This window comes from Anabrus simplex, chromosome 6 (genome assembly GCF_040414725.1).
Source record: "Anabrus simplex isolate iqAnaSimp1 chromosome 6, ASM4041472v1, whole genome shotgun sequence".
Taxonomy (NCBI): Eukaryota; Metazoa; Arthropoda; class Insecta; order Orthoptera; family Tettigoniidae; genus Anabrus; species Anabrus simplex.
In genome coordinates this window covers 75,402,707-75,419,250 of record NC_090270.1, presented here as the reverse complement: position 1 = coordinate 75,419,250, position 16,544 = coordinate 75,402,707, and the positions used below count along the sequence as shown (strand labels likewise).

The window sequence follows — 16,544 nt, the reverse complement described above, 5'->3', positions numbered from 1 at the left end:
AACAGGCCTCAAATGTGTAAGGTGCTGTATACGTCAACATCACCAATTATGTCCACACACATAATATTATTGAATATCTATTCTAGCATTCCTCTCTGGATTGGGAAAAATTTTCACAGCATTTTTAGATAGAGGTTTTACTGTTTTAATCATTTTGCTTTCTTTAGCTCACCGAGTTTTCCTGTCTTTCCCAACACAGGAACGACGTTCTTCATCATCTTTGGGTTAGTGACATGTGGGGCTTTATTCCAAATTATTTTTAAATGTCAGCATCATCAAGTTCTAAAATGCCATGTGTGGATTTTGCTGTGCCCGACTGCTTGTTGCAACGGACATAAGATTATTCTGGAAACACTTCATAAGGGGAATCACCAGCTAACGTAGGTGTACTTAATTTGATTGGTTAATAGAAGATCAGAATGTAAAGTCATGTACTGCTATTGGTCTGATATTTCCGCTTGCTCATTTCTGTTTTAACATGACCATGCGCTTCCTGCTGGAAGCACTCTACTTGTTTCATGCTTAACTTCTAAAATAATTTAATTTTTTTTTAATAATGTGCAGAAGTTTACCCTTTAATTTCTTCCCACCTCTAAGGTTGTAAAAGATATTTTATGATGGGGCAATTTATTTGGTTACTGCCATCCTCACTTTTGTTTAGAGGCAAGCCTTTTCTAACAGTCTGTTAACATTAAATTTAAATAGCCCATCAGGCTTGTACTCTGTAGTTTCTATGTCAGTCTTACTTCTATACAAATATATTTGTACCTTGTTTTCTTTTGCGATGGTAATTTGGGACTAACCACCTCCCCCTCAAAATTGACAGAGATCTTCAAATAGGTTTTACTAAATACATTAAATGCTTTGAATGTAAAATGTTGCGTCACTCCACTTCTACGGGCTGAATATTTTCAAGATGTTTTATTTGTGTAAGAACTCTCTGAACTTTTTGATGTATTTATGTTTTGAGGCTATATTTTCTTGATTGCAGTAATTTCATATGCAAAGATTAATATAAAATTCTTTGTCGTAGTTCATAAGTTCTTCCTCCCGTGCCTCCTTGGGACCTTCCTTCCACATCCTTTGTCTTTAGTTGTTGTCTTGGGTTTGCCTTATTTTATAACTGAATTTTAACTTGTAGTACCAAATTAATAACCTTTCCATGTTTATATTCTATTATTTGTATTTGTTGTTAGCCCATTCAAGGTTACAGGGTTAATGTGTATTTCCCCCTAAAGATATGCATTTTATTTCTGTATCACTACTATGACAACGAACTTCTATATTTCTTCCTCCTTATCCAAGTAGCCAGCTAGAGTCTTCTTCTGCAGTAGCTATTCATCTGGGGCTTTCTACTGCATCCACAGCATTTGGAAGCCAATCGAGTTCTCCACCACTAATATATTTTTTGAACTGTCCCTATAAATAACTTATACTACAAGTAACAAACAGTCCGTTGGGCACTCCATGTTGATACCTGTTTCTCTACCATCTGGTAGAGTATTATTATTATTATTATTATTATTATTATTATTATTTATGATTTATTTTGACAGCTGCTTAATCACAATTGTTTGGGTAACGAGACTCAGTTCACAAATACAACTTCCCAGAGGTCAAGCAAGATGTAAATGAAAGATGGTGAAAATGAACTCGTTTTTAAAGAAAAAGTTGATAACAAAAGTTGATGATAAAAAACAGCTGTAACACAAAGTAGAATATTATTCAACTTCATTCCACAATTCAACAAGGATAAATCTAGATTTCCTCACATTATCCTAAAAATTCTGGTTGAACTTGTGCCTCTTAGCGATAATCCATCGATCTAGACAGACCTGGTTCACAGCGACATTCCACTGGTCTAATTCATTAAGGGTGCAGAATTAAAAAAATACTCTGGTGATTGAATTTATAAAAGCCTCGAGCAATTCATTTTAATTTTTTTTTTTAAACTGTTAGGTTCTTCAGTCTACCAAAACTAATTATGATTAATAAATTTATGTATTACCTGAAAAAAGAAATCATACGATTACAGTATTATACTTGAAAAAGAAACAAGTGAATTACAATTATTAATCATAATAATAATAATAATCATTTCTTCATTCCAGCAAGCCGGGTGAGGATGTGTACAAGCCTCCTCCAGTTTGTCCTATCCATCCACAGATGCTGCTCATATATGCAACGCCAGTTCACATCTCTAATTTGATGGTCCTTCAATATCTGTTTTTCCCAAACACCTCGAGGTCTTCCTCTTGGTCTCTTCCCAGGAACATTGTGGTCAGAGTATGTTCAAAGAGTCCTGTGAGGGTCCATTCTTGTGACCATACCACCTTGCTGAAGAACACCACCTCCAAAGTGAAGTTTCGACGTGAGCTCTCAGAGAGTTTCTCTATCCAAACAGGAGTTAGACAAGGTGATGGAATTTCTTGCATTCTCTTTAATTGCGTTCTAGAGAAGATTATCAGGGAATGGACTGCCACATTACCTCCAGGAAGTGGACTGAAAATTGGCTACAAGAAAGATAATCTTAGTGTACCTTGCCTGGCCTTTGCTGACGACCTTACCTTATTAACCAACAACATAGAAGAAGCTACTCACCAGCTACAGAGCCTCTATACCATAGCAGCTAAAACCGGCTTGAGGGTCAATATAAAGAAAACTGAGTTCATGACTAAGATAAAGGGAGTCCCACCTACTATGCCATTGGAAAACACCACCATTCGTAAGGTTCCTTCAGTGAAGTACCTAGGACAGTGGATTTCAGCAACCGAGAATGAGAAATTAGCAATAGACACAAGATGCACCAAGTTGGAAAGGATCTACCATACCTGTAAGAGCAACTATACATCCAAGTGCCTCTCTAAGAACCTTAAACTCCAACATTACAATTCAGTAGTAAGACCGTCTGTACTGTACGCCTCTGGGTGTCTTCTGATGAACAGAAAAGGTCCACCAAGGAAGCTAGAGCTCAAGGAACGAAAAATACTAAGGAGGATTTTAGGACCAATAAGAGAAGGGGATGGTACTTACAGGATAAGGCACAACAATGAGATCTATGACCATCAAGAAGACAGTTACATCCATGAGAAAGAGGCGATTGACTTTCTATGGGTATTTGACTCGTATGAGTACTTGCAGACTTACCAGTAAGATCTTTACCACTACAGGCAGAGGGAAAGCGTCCAAAAATAAATGGATCACCACAGTAAAGTCCGACCTAGAACAGCTGGGGATTTCAGAACAAACCATACAGGATCATGTATTATTCCTTTCAAGGTGTCTTTCCAGAGTCTCTCACCAGCAGACAGAGTACAGGCACCACCCGACTGAAGTGGACCGAGGAAAGGAAACAAGCACACAGCCAGAAGATGAAAGCTTTCTGGGCGAAGAAAAAACAGAATTTCCAAACAAGGAGTCGAAACGAGCCCTGTGGTCCTCAGCAGGCCCAAACGACAAGAAGAAGAATTAATAAAAACTGTTTCTTCTTTTTACTTCCATAGCATGTTAAAATTTTCCTTCTCTTCCTGTCAACAGCCACTGATTTTACCTGAAATTTGTAACAGAATGTCCCTATTCCCAGAATTCTATACAGATAGGCGTGATTGTCAATTGTAACAAATGAATTGTTTGTAAAGAGGCACCCCCTATTAGCTTGTATATATCTCACATGTTTTTCCTGAAAATTTGAGTTTAAAAATCAGGGTTCATCAAACTAGGTTAAAAGTACACTGACTGAGTAAATGCCATGGGATAGCGGAGCACTGATGCGCAGGTGTGTTGTCTGCGCACCACACACCCTCTGTGCCAGCGGCAGTTGTATAGGAGACCTTGTAAGCAGTGGCTGTGAACGTGATAGGTGTAACATGGAACGTCGTCGTGAGCTGACACCGATCGAAAGGGGTTTGGTGGTCGGTGCCCGACGGATGGAAAGTGCGATTTCAGAAGTGGTGCGGGAATTCGGCTTCACACAATCAACTGTGTCCAGGGTGTACCGTGAATGGTTGAATGCGGGTGTCACCGTCCACTACAGATGAACGATCGGCCGTCCAGCCACCCTCGATGACCGTGACCGGCGACATCTGAGACGGATTGTCAATAGTGACAGATGGGCAACCGTGCAACAAATCACGGCTCAATTCAACACAGGCCGTGCTAGACACGTCTCCCAGTGGACAATCCGTAGGAAGAGGGATTCTATGGGGTATGGGAGCCGGCGACGCACACGGGTGCCACTGCTAACCCAACGTCATAGGGCACAACGACGCGCATTTGTCTCCAGTCACCAGGGATGGACACTGGAACAATGGCATAACGTGATATGGTCGGATGAATCATGATTTCAACTGCACCATGCCGATGGGAGGCACCGTGTATGGCGCAGACCACATGAAGCGATGGATCCCGCCTGCCTCGAAAGTGTGGTCCAGGGCGCTGGTGTCTCTGTTCTGGTCTGGGGGGCATTTTCCTGGTATAATGGGCCCCCTAGTTGTTCTGGAAGAGACTTTGAATGGTACGCGGTATGTTGAGCTGCTCGGAGACCATCTCCACCCATTTTTTGGCCTTCCAGCGCCCAGACGGTTCTCCGGTGTTTCAAGATGGTAATGCACCACCACATCGCTCCCACGTTGCCCGGGAATGGTTCCAGGAACATGCAGCAGAGGTCCAACGACTGCCATGGCCACCCAGGAGCCCCAATATGAACCCTATCGAGCATATCTGGGATGTCCTGGAACGCAGGCTCCGCACTCGTAAACAGACCAGCATTGGCGGCCGCTCTGCAAATGATTTGGTGTCAGCTGCGTCCAGAGGACTACCAGGGACTTGTCGACTCACTTCCATGGTGTCTCACTGCAGTTCGCAGGGCCAGAGGAGGCCCCACATGCTATTAGGCGACTATCGCATGACATTTGCTAAGTCAGTGTAATTTACCTTTTTGAAGGGAATGAAGCATCATTCTTTCATATGATAAATTTAATTTTATTATGTACTATAACACGTTTTTTAATATTTATTCACAGCATGATTACTGTGTTACTGAAGCTTTAAACTTGAATTCTCTGTAATTCACAGACAAGCCAAGCCAAACTGAAAGGCAAAGTTACACTGAAATTATAAACAGCCCAACAGTGTGACATTCCCTGTTCTTTATTAGGCCATGAAATACTCTGGGATCATGCAATGAATGCTATAAATACCTACCTGTTTTTCTCCCAAACAAGAGTCGACTGTTAGACTTTGAACAGTGCACAAGCATGCATGGCACGGAATGAACTCTTGTTGTATTTATATTGACATATAAAGCCCAGCCTATGCTCCCTCTGTGGATTGATGGTAGAGTGGCAGCCTCTGGATTGAAAAATCGCATGTTTGAACCCTACAGAGGTAGTCAGATTTTTGAAGGGCAGAAAAAATGTAATTCTACACTCTATGTCGTACAATGTTGGCATGTAAAAGATATCTGGTGTCACATTTTGTGTTTATCCGACAAAATTCATTAAAACTTGATCACAGGTCGCCCAAGAAAGATATGGTTTACTGTTATCTGGTGGAGTAAAATAGAAAATGAAAATTGATGCACAGGCTGTCTAAATGGCACAATATAAAAAATGTCTGCACATGATCGTTGAGGACACAAGTTGTTGTTGTTGTTGTTGTTATACAAACTATTTACAAGCAGCTACAGAGTCATGCAGTCCATGGTTCATTTCAAAAACTTCCAGATGTAACAGGGGCTAATATGACTGCTTTTAGAAGTTCTATGTAGCTAAGGGGGGTGCAGTAGAGAATTCTGAGGCTGATATGCAATGTCTTAGTAATAAGACCATTGCACACTATGATTATTGGCATACTGCTTAATTCCCAACAACAGATCAGTGTACTTGGATACTTTCTCTGTGTGATGCAGGCTGGTTATGGGTACCAGGGCCTTCACTATCTGTGTAGCAGTTTCTTGGTCTTACCATATAACATGATGTCTGGTCTAATACATCACGTTGTTATGTTAGTGATTATACTTCCATCCAAATAAAGTTTATAGTACTCATTTTCAAGGATTGGCAGTGGTGTGTACTTCCGGTAAGGTGATGCGTACTTGGTGAGCTGGAACTGATGAACCAGTTTCTGATGTATGTTGTTTAAAGGGGCCTAACAGCTAGATCATGGGCCCCTAATGGTATGAGGTGCAACGAAATGAAACGATAATTAAAACTTCAAAAAGTATCCACTGACTAGAATCTAAAACGAAAGATGATGAAAATATGATCATGAATACAAAACAATAAGTGGATCCAATTCATAACACCTTAGTTTCTGAGATGATGCTTGTTTACATAAAATCAGTTTCATGGTCCGTATCGCACTTCAATAGATTCACAATTAAGTATTTATTTTCCACCTAGTCGATACAATGATTGCTTAAGGCAATTTTTAATGGTCAAAAGTGGTACATGTTTCGTATATTATCAACATCTTCAGTCACATAACACTGTTTAGATGAAAAATGTATAAAATTGACAAAGTAATGCTTTAGAGGAAGTGTCCTTAAAATTAACATAAGATTGACAAGATTAAAACAAACAAATAACTCAAGAGAAAATATATAAATTATTTCTACAATAGAAAGCAGTCGTCAAGGAAACACTTGTACAATATTCCATAGAGAAATTGTCCTAATAAATATTCTTTTCTTAATAATTCATGAAAAAAGATCAATTTATAAATTAAAAATTATACAATTTATAAGTAATTATCGAAATGAAGAAATCCTGATATCACAGTGCGGCTCTTATTATTAATGTAGATGAAGATATGGTACTAATAACAGGCAACGCCCAGACCTGTGGTATTCCGCACAAAATGGTACTGCTCCTAGGAAATTTAGACCTATGGCGTTCTTCACAGAATGGTACTAATCAAAAGTAATCTCATGTTTACAATTCCATCATCCCTTGGTTGCCCCTTTTAGTCACCTCTCACGACAGGCAGGAGATACTGTGGGTGTATTCTTCGTCTGCATCTCCCACCCACAGGGGTAAAAGCCAGTTTCTGATGGATTATTTTTGCTACTTGATTATGCCTGTATCCGTTGTCTACGCCTAATAATCAGCAAACAGAAGTAATATGTTGTAATATATCGCTGGACGAGGAATATTGGTGACAGGTCCTACAGGATGTACTTTCTGTAGTCCCTAGTTGCAATAACTTGGTCCTGAATGGCAAATATAAAGCCTTCTGTCTCCAGGTACAATTCTGAGTATGTCAGCCATGCATGTGATACTCTTAAGGCGCGTCCAGACTTGTAACAGAACATCGTAACGTAACCGCGTCGCGCTCCTGTCTGGACGGTACTGCGTAACCACGTCGCGCAACCTTAGCCCGCAACATGAACGATACGGAACGAGGTTCGCTGCGTTCCACTGCTTGTCGGTTTTCCCGCGTCACATCAAAGAGCTGCGTGCGCGGAAGTTACAGCAAGCTTGGACGTACACAGGACCTCGGCGCGTAACACGCATTCGCCTCTGTCTGCTTGATCAGTAAACATGGAGTGGACCGAGCAAAAAACACTGCATTTTATTGAAATGTACAGACCTAAGGAAATGTTGTGGCTAGCCAGCCATCCCGGGCATTTCAACAAAATTTTAAGGAATGACGCATGGGAGGAGCTGGCAAGAGAACTGAACACAACGGCCATGGAATGCCGGAAGAAAATGACGTCCTTGCCTTCTTCACTCCGAAGGGCGAAAGGCAAAATAAAGAAGAGCACGGGAACAGGATCAGGTGTGTATAAATAAAACTATGTAATATTACTTATAAAACATGGCATCAGACTTTAAATGCTACAACGCATTCTAAGCTTTCCGCTTTTAACAGTGTGTACGGTACTATATTTTACGATGTTTGAATATATGCATTTTTTTCATTTTCAGCAACTGACGAGGTGTATCAGAGCACATGGTTTGCTTTTAAGCGTCTGGGACAAAGACAAGCCGCGAGATGGTTTAAGCACTTTAAGTACATTTTTACTGCAAAGTAAACACTTAATAAATGAAGAGTTAAAATTCTTAAAGTGAAACTAGTAACACATTTATTTTCCTGTTTTTGATTCTTCAACACACATAAAAAACAATTTTTCAAAAAGGTTTCTTATAAAAGACTTTGTAATTACCTTATATTCTTGATAACACTATGTAAGTTCATAATTGATTGCATCTGTGTTCATTTTTTCGGGTCAGTTGTTACCAGTGATCAAGAATGGTAGAGGCTAATATGGATCGCCGTGTATATTTAATGGTTGTTTCTTCACTGCACACTTGAACATGTAAATCTACATTTTTGTGGCTAGGTCCACTATATGTTTCAACTATTCAACAGGTTGTAGAGTAACAGCAAACTGTTCATATCCTAAAGCATGTGAATTTCACGAAAATATTCACAAGTAATTATCTTGCCATGGAATCTGTCCCTTATGTTGGAAAAAATGTGCTAACTCGTTTCGCCGATAAGCTTGATCTACGTGGCACATTTCTGATAGGAAGTAATGTCGTCATGTTATCAATGTCGGCTCTCCAGTTTCCCTCCTTTAATTGTCCGTCTGTTTCATGATCTAATGTCCCAGGTGGATTGTAAAGATTGACTGAGTCAGGGCTTCGTCAAGAAATTGTGTAGATAAGTCACTGCCTTCACAGATTGTAGCAGCATTGGCTTTCGAAGTACTCGAAAGACAGCCGACACAATACCGAACACATTTTCCACCACTCTACGTGCTCGGCAAAGTCGATAATTGAAACGCCGTTCTAATGAATACTTTGGATGAATCCTGGATACGGTTTCATTAACTTCTCACTAAGAGCAAACGCATCGTCCCCGATGAAAAAGTATGGAACTGGAATTTGTCTTCATTTTAAGGGCTTCGCTTTTGGTAGACAAACTGTTCTTTTGTTGTAATTGATTGTTCAACGCTTAGTATGTGCTTGTAGCACTACATGTTTGCCATCCAGGGCTCCTAAACAATGAGACAAGTTCCACATGTGTTCATAGTTTTGTGCCACAGCCTGCCATCCTTGTTCTGTTGTAGGAATCTGTACATAATAATAATAATAATAATAATAATAATAATAATAATAATAATAATAATAATAATAATAATAATAAACGTAGTAGTAATGTATATCTTAAATATGCATGTGTAGCCTATACACGACATTTCTTAATATAGATGCCGACACCAGACAACGAACAAGAACAAGCAGATACACAATATGCGGAAGGCACCATAGGAACTATATCGTGTCCCCCGCAGCCTGTTTTCCATAAACGGAGAAGACGAGTTGAGGATGAGAGACTAGAGACGGCATTTGAAATACTGACCGAATCTGCAAGCAAACATCAAGAAGAGGACGAATAACAGATCTTCGGGAACTTGGTTGTCAAAAGGATGCAGAAATATTCACCAATAAATCGAGCTGAAATTGAACATTCTATGATGGACAGTTTACTTCGTGCAGACCGGGGACAGTATGACCACTTTCCCCATCCACTCCCTTCTCCGGTTCACTCTACATATTCCCAAGATCCCCATCATGCTGCACAGCATAATGTTCATCAGCTGCCGAACCCATCACATTTTCACGGTTACACCTCCCCCTGTGGGTGGGGGCGGCAGAATAACACCCACGGTAACCCCTGCCTGTCGTAAGAGGCGACTAAAAGGGGCCACAGGGGCTCTGAACTTTGGAGCGTGGGTTGGCGACCACGGGGCCTTCAACTGAGTCCTGGCACTGCTTCCACTTACTTGTGCCCGACTCCTCACTTTCATTTATCCTATCCGACCTCCCTTGGTCAACTCTTGTTCTTCTCCGACCCCGACGGTATTACGCATGGAGGCCTAGGGAGTCTTTAATTTTCACGCCCTTCGTGGCCCTTGTCTTCCTTTGGCCGATACCTTCACTTTTCGAAGTGTTGGATCCCTTCAATTTTTCTCTCTGATTAGCGTTATATAGAGGATGGTTGCCAAGTTGTACTTCCTCTTAAAACAATAATCACCACCACCAACACCACCACAAAGTTACACCGTTTCAACACCCACTCCTCCTTCAGCTTCCTTATCCTCACCGAATACTACTACTACACCCAATTCTCCTCACTCCAACTCCAATATGTCCACTGAGTCAAATACAGTAAGCAATTCCCACGATGTGGATATGGATTTTCAGGACTTGATTAGACTTACAAAGTAGTGTTTCTGTGTTGAATAAGCAATTAAAAATGTTTGATGTAAGTTATGTAACATAGAATATCCCAGCAATAAATTCCTTACTTACGTTTATATTTTCTTTCAATGCTTCAATCAGAGCTTGAGACATTCCGGTACGATAACACTAATCGACTGTTTGGATATTTTGAAGGAAAAGATGCTGCAGACTAGTGTATAAATCACCGGTTGCTAGAAATCGTACTGTCACTGCCAGTCTCTCTTGCACCGAGATAGCCTCTCTGAATGTGGTATCTTTCTTAGCAACTTTAGGCCCTATCAAATTGATGAGGTATTCGAAGTCTGTAGGTGACATTCTAGTAAAATTTGTATAATGCCCACTAACTGTCTGAAACTTCATGTCAGCCAGTAAATTTGAACCACCATGTGCAGTTCTACGTGAATATAGCTGAGTTTGCCACCATCGCCTGTTTCCGTTTGGTTGCATAATGCAAATAAATATAGGCTGCTGCAGCTAAGTCCATCTTTCAAAGCTGCACTGTCTCAACTGGCGGAACGCTGGTAGGTTACGCGTTACGACCTGCGGCGCGGGGTAGAAAAATTTACCTCGCAACCGCGGTGCGTAACATTGCCTCGTTTAACCTTGGCGCGCGACGTGGTTACGTTACAGAGTTCGGCGCGCATGTCTGTACCCGCCTTTATAAATAACTGCCAGGCTGAGCAGCTCAAGCACAAGGTGCTAGCCTTCTGAGCCCAACGGCGCGGGGTAGAAAAATTTACCTCGCAACCGCGGTGCGTAACATTGCCTCGTTTAACCTTGGCGCGCGACGTGGTTACGTTACAGAGTTCGGCGCGCATGTCTGTACCCGCCTTTATAAATAACTGCCAGGCTGAGCAGCTCAAGCACAAGGTGCTAGCCTTCTGAGCCCAACTTGGCAGGTTCGATACTGGCTCAGTCCAGTGGTATTTGAAAGTACTCAAATATGTCAGCCTCATGTCAGATTTACTGGCACATAAAAGAACTCCTGCAGGACAAAATTCCGGTATGTGGGTGTCTCTGAAAACCATAAAAATGTAGTTAGTGGGATGTGAAACAAATAACATTATTATTACTGCTATTAACATATGGCTGACCCAACTCTTTGGTAATCTCCAGTGCAGAGCATTCTGTTTCCATTGTGATATTGTCTGTTTGGTAGTGGGAACTTCAGACGAAGAGTTTCCTGGAGCACTGAGACTGAGCAATGTTAAATTCTTGTCTTGGGTACTGCACTGTGCAATGGTGAAATTTCCTTTTTTCTATAGAAGTAAGATCCAATATTCTTCTTCTTCTGGATCTTACAAGATTATTTTTCTCCCTTAATTCCACAATAAAAATTGGTGTGCATAATGTACATGGAAATATACAATAAGATTTACATGTTTTACCTATCAAAATAATGTTGCTTACGCTGTGGTGCGTATGGTAAAGTTCTGCTAATTCCCTACATACAAGATGATAATATGCTAAATGTCTTCAAAACCAAAGAAAACTTCATAAACATTATCTTACTAGCATGATCTGCATCACCATTAACAGTAGGAGGAGCTGACTGTAGTTCTTGTGCAGATGGAGATGGAGCAGCACTTTCTCTTCCTTCTATTTTACCTTCCTCATCATCTTCTGCTTCCTCATCAACTTTTTCACTGGGGTTTTGTCGTGCACCCTCAGGAAGTTCTATTCGACACCGTGGCTGAATGACTGATGCTGCTGACAGAGTTATCCTTTGCAACTCACTTGGTGAATGTAAGTAAAATGCTTCGCCATTACGTGTGAATGTCAGACTGGATATGCCACTAAAACAGACAAAACAACAATAAACATATACACAGATATTGGTAGTGAATATCTTCTATTTGAACAATACATGAAGGAGTATCAAATTAATACACCCACTATGCACTACAAGGACTTTAAAAATTTGATTCAGATTTGCTGTCCTTAAATTCAACAATCAGTTACTTTGTTGCATAGTACAAATGCAGATGATGACAGTACAGTGGAACCTTGATTCTCGGTTTTTGGAGGGATCACGAAAAAAAAAAAAACTACGTACAACACGGGGAAAATGGAAAATCTAGGAATTAATTAAAACCATCACAATTTGGCTAAATATCATGAAAATGAAGAATGACTGTTTAAATGTAACGTGCGCAAATAAAATGCCTGTGGTTTTTATGATATTGTAACACTAAAACATAAAATTCCCAGTCTTATATTAGGACCAAAACAGTAATAGGCACTCCGAAGACCTCCCATGGCTTTATGTACCATGTAAGGTGCAACACCTGTTCCATTCTCGATAACATAATCGTATACGATACTATGAAAATACTATATTTTGTGTTCAGAAGAAGCAGTTTTGATTCCTTTTTTTTTTTGCTAGGGGCTTTACGTCGCACCGACACAGATAGGTCTTATGGCGACGATGGGATAGGAAAGGCCTAGGAGTTGGAAGGAAGCGGTCGTGGCCTTAATTAAGGTACAGTACCAGCATTTGAATGGTGTGAAAATGGGAAACCACGGAAAACCATCTTCAGGGCTGCTGATAGTGGGATTCGAACCTACTATCTCCCGGATGCAAGCTCACAGCCGCGCGCCTCTACGCGCACAGCCAACTCGCCCGGTAGATTTGATTCCTACCTGAAAGCCCAGTGACTATACAATGCCCTGAGAGAAGTGCCAAAAACCTGTTTGGCGATACCATAGGAAAAAAGTAAAAATATAAACATCTAACCCCAGACATAATGTGGACGTTTTACGAGTACGAACATTTGATGAAACTCGTTCCGTCTTCAAGTAGAGCTGGAAGATAGGAAAAAGGGTCCACCTTTTCAATACAAAAATGTTATAGTTTGTTTATAACATATATTTGCACTTGGAACTAGTTTCGACGCTGTTTGGCGTCATCATCAGCCAAAATGTGGGAAATAGGCTAGCATGTAGGCATTTATATTACACAAGGCGTTACATTAAACAATACACATCTTACAAGGAGATAAAAACAGGGACGAATATAGAAACAAATGAATCGTTGAGAAAGCTAAAGTTATACATATTAAAAATAACCTTAACCACACATCTTGCAGTGCGAAAATATTCGTCTTGAATGATTCTTGAATACAAAACACACACGCACACATTTCTGAAGAGCCAGCAGGCAGGAAAAAGTAAAGTGAAACCTTAAGAGTTCTTCTGAGAAGAGTTCATCATTTTTTCTATGTTCCGACTAACTAATGAAGTCTCCCTTGAGTTCCTGATAAACATACACAACCGGAAATTCTCCTTCACTCTCAACAATAGCTATAAAGACCAACGGTAAATTTCATTTTAAATATTGTGCAGAGACGTGAAAGCATGATCTTGAACATGATATAACTTCTTCATTTAACCACCTTTGAAAGTCTCTCTCTATATTACATAGCTTCATTAACACCACCATTCTGTAGATGCACAAAATAATCTTGTAATCTTCACACATCTGGTATTCAGCTCGACAAGAATATAAAATTGGTATTAAGGAATACGTTTTCTGAGAGTTTGGAGGTTGACTGAGCCAGTATTTGTGGTGTATTGTTGCAGCGTTACGTGTAGGGTGGGGGCAGGTTTCTATGATGTTTATTGCGGGACATGAGGCGGTAAAGCTATGGCGCGAGATGAAGAGGAACAGAGCGCGTTGGATAGTTTAGGTCTTGGGAGCGGCCATTGTTGGATTAGGAGGGGAAGTATGGAGGGTGATGTGGTGAAAGTGTGTGGCGTGACAAAGTATTATGCATAATCTGAAAGACAGATCTGTTTTTCGGGATATTCATGTTTTTGAAAAATTCAATGAGAAAGTCGAATAGGATCTTTGGCTTCTCTGAGATATCATTTAAGTTTAGGTTGGGATTGAAATATTGGTCTAAATGGATATAGAGGTTTTCAGTGACGTCTAGGAAATAACCTTTGTTTGGAATATCTAATACCTCAAGATCTTGATTTATTTCAGTAAAGTTGTGCTTAAATTCTTTTATATGTAGGCCGACCGCGGAAAAACGGTTGTGTTTTATGGCATTGACATGTTCTGCATATCTGATTTTAAAGCTGCGTCCTGTTTGCCCTAGGTAAGAACTTTTGCAGTCTTGGCAAGAAAACCTATATACACCTGATTTAGAAAAAGGACTACTTTTATTTATTGATGAAGAGTTGTGTAGGATCTCTGTGCTTCTATTGTTAGTACGAAAGGCTATTTTAACGTTGTGCTTTTTAAGAACGTTAGTGACGTTGTAAATTTCTTTATTGAAGGTAAATATGGAAAACGTGGCAGTGCTAGTATTGTCTTTTATTAGGGTGGTTTTTGGGCGGTGTCTGAATTTATTGATTATTCTTTCAATAAAGGATTCATTATATGCATTGAATTTTGCTATAGAGCGAATGGTGTTCAATTCTTTATTTAAGTTTTTTCTTGACATCGGAATTTTGAATGCTCGGTCTACTAAGCTATTATATGTAGCCGCTTTGTGTGTTTGGGGGTGTAGTGAGTCATTTCTTATAGTAGTGGCCGTTTGAGTGGGCTTTCTATAGATACTATATGTGAACGAAGAGGGGTGCCTATTGATTGTTAGGTCTAGGAAGTTGATGGAGTTGTTTATCTCTGATTCTAAGGTAAATTTAATGTCATGATCAATGTTATTAAGGTTTTTGAGGGTGGATGGCGCGTCTATGGAGCGTTCATCTAGGATTATAAATGTGTCATCTACGTACCTAGCCCAGAATTGGATATTAGCAAATTTGATGTTATTGTCGATGGCGGTGTGCTCTAGGAAATCAAGGTAGATCTCTGCTAAAATTCCTGAGGCTGGTGAACCCATAGCCAAACCATCTTGTTTGTAAATGATCTTATCGAATGTGAAGTAGTTATTGTTTATTAGTAATCTTAATATGGTCATAAAGTCTTGAACTTCTAGTTTACTTAGTTGATTGTTAGCAAGTAAGTTCTTTTCGATGATCGGGAATAATGAGTTGGTTTTTATACTGGGATACATGTTGACTATATCAAAGGAGTGCATTGAATGATATGGTTGAAGCTTGAAACTGTTTAGTTTGTTCACTAGTTCTACAGTGTTCCTGATGGATTTATTTGATGAGAATTTATAATGTTTATTAAGAAATTGTTGGATAAATTGAGATAATTTATATAAGGGGCTTGGTCTGTAGTTTATTATGGGTCGAATAGGGACACTGGTTTTGTGGATTTTGGGTAGTGCTTTAGCTGTTGGTAGGCCTGGATTCATAGTAATTAACTTTTGTTTTTCTTGCTCAGTGAGGAGAAAAGATGTGCTCTTTAGAATTTGTTTCAATTGCCTTTGAATTGATTGTGTTTCTACATTCATCCCTGTTTTTATCTCCTCGTAAGATGTGTATTGTTTAATTTTATACCTTGTGCAAAAATTGGGTTAAATGAAGAAGTTATATCATGTTCAAGATCATGCTTTCACGTCTCTGCACAATAATTAAAATGAAATTTACCGTTGGTCTTTATAGCTATTGTTGAGAGTGAAGGAGAATTTCCGGTTGTGTATGTTTATCAGGAACTCAAGGGAGACTTCATTAGTTAGTCGGAACATAGAAAAAATGATGAACTCTTCTCAGAAGAACTCTTAAGGTTTCTCTTTACTTTTTCCTGCCTGCTGGCTCTTCAGAAATGTGTCCGCGTGTGTTTTGTATTCAAGAATCATTCAAGACGAACATTTTCGCACTGCAAGATGTGTGGTTAAGGTTATTTTTAATATGTATAACTTTTGCTTTCTCAACGATTCTTAGATTTAAATTCAAGTAGAGCTGTCGAAATGTGCTCTGTCTCTTTCTAATTGTTGTGGCCACTTTCTGCTTTACGATTTCCGAGGATTCTCTAAACAGTACCACCTGAATGCGTTGTTAAGATGGTCCCTTATGCAAGTTCATCACAGCAATGACGGGGTGTTAACGCCAAGATCCATAAGTATACCGTAGCCGTCCTTTCAAGAGATACAGTTTCTTGAAAAATGCTTGATCGAGGATTTAGGGTTCGTGGGACTGAAATTTCTGGACGGTTGATCCGGGAAATCATTTCTTCAAAGAACGGATAATGCAGGATTTTTACAAAATGATTTAATTGGGATGCTCACGGGCCACATAATATGAATGAATAATCTGGGAAAACGTAGTTTCGGGAATGGATAATCAAGGTTCCACTGTATAAAGGCAAATCTATAATATGACTAGTAACAATATCAATGCTGTCGTTTCCAAAAGTGGTACAGTATGTTATCC

The 16,544-nt window shown here is 39.8% G+C and overlaps 1 protein-coding gene across 1 annotated transcript in view; it reads right to left on the bottom strand.

The window, feature by feature from the left end:
• Nucleotides 1–16,544, bottom strand: part of l(2)gl (LLGL domain-containing protein l(2)gl) — a 452,154-nt gene that overhangs the window by 124,375 nt on the left and 311,235 nt on the right. Inside the window, exon 18 of the mRNA XM_068228315.1 lies at nt 11,766–12,049. Coding sequence (XP_068084416.1) covers nt 11,766–12,049 — 284 coding nt within the window. The remainder of the gene's footprint in view (nt 1–11,765; nt 12,050–16,544) is intronic.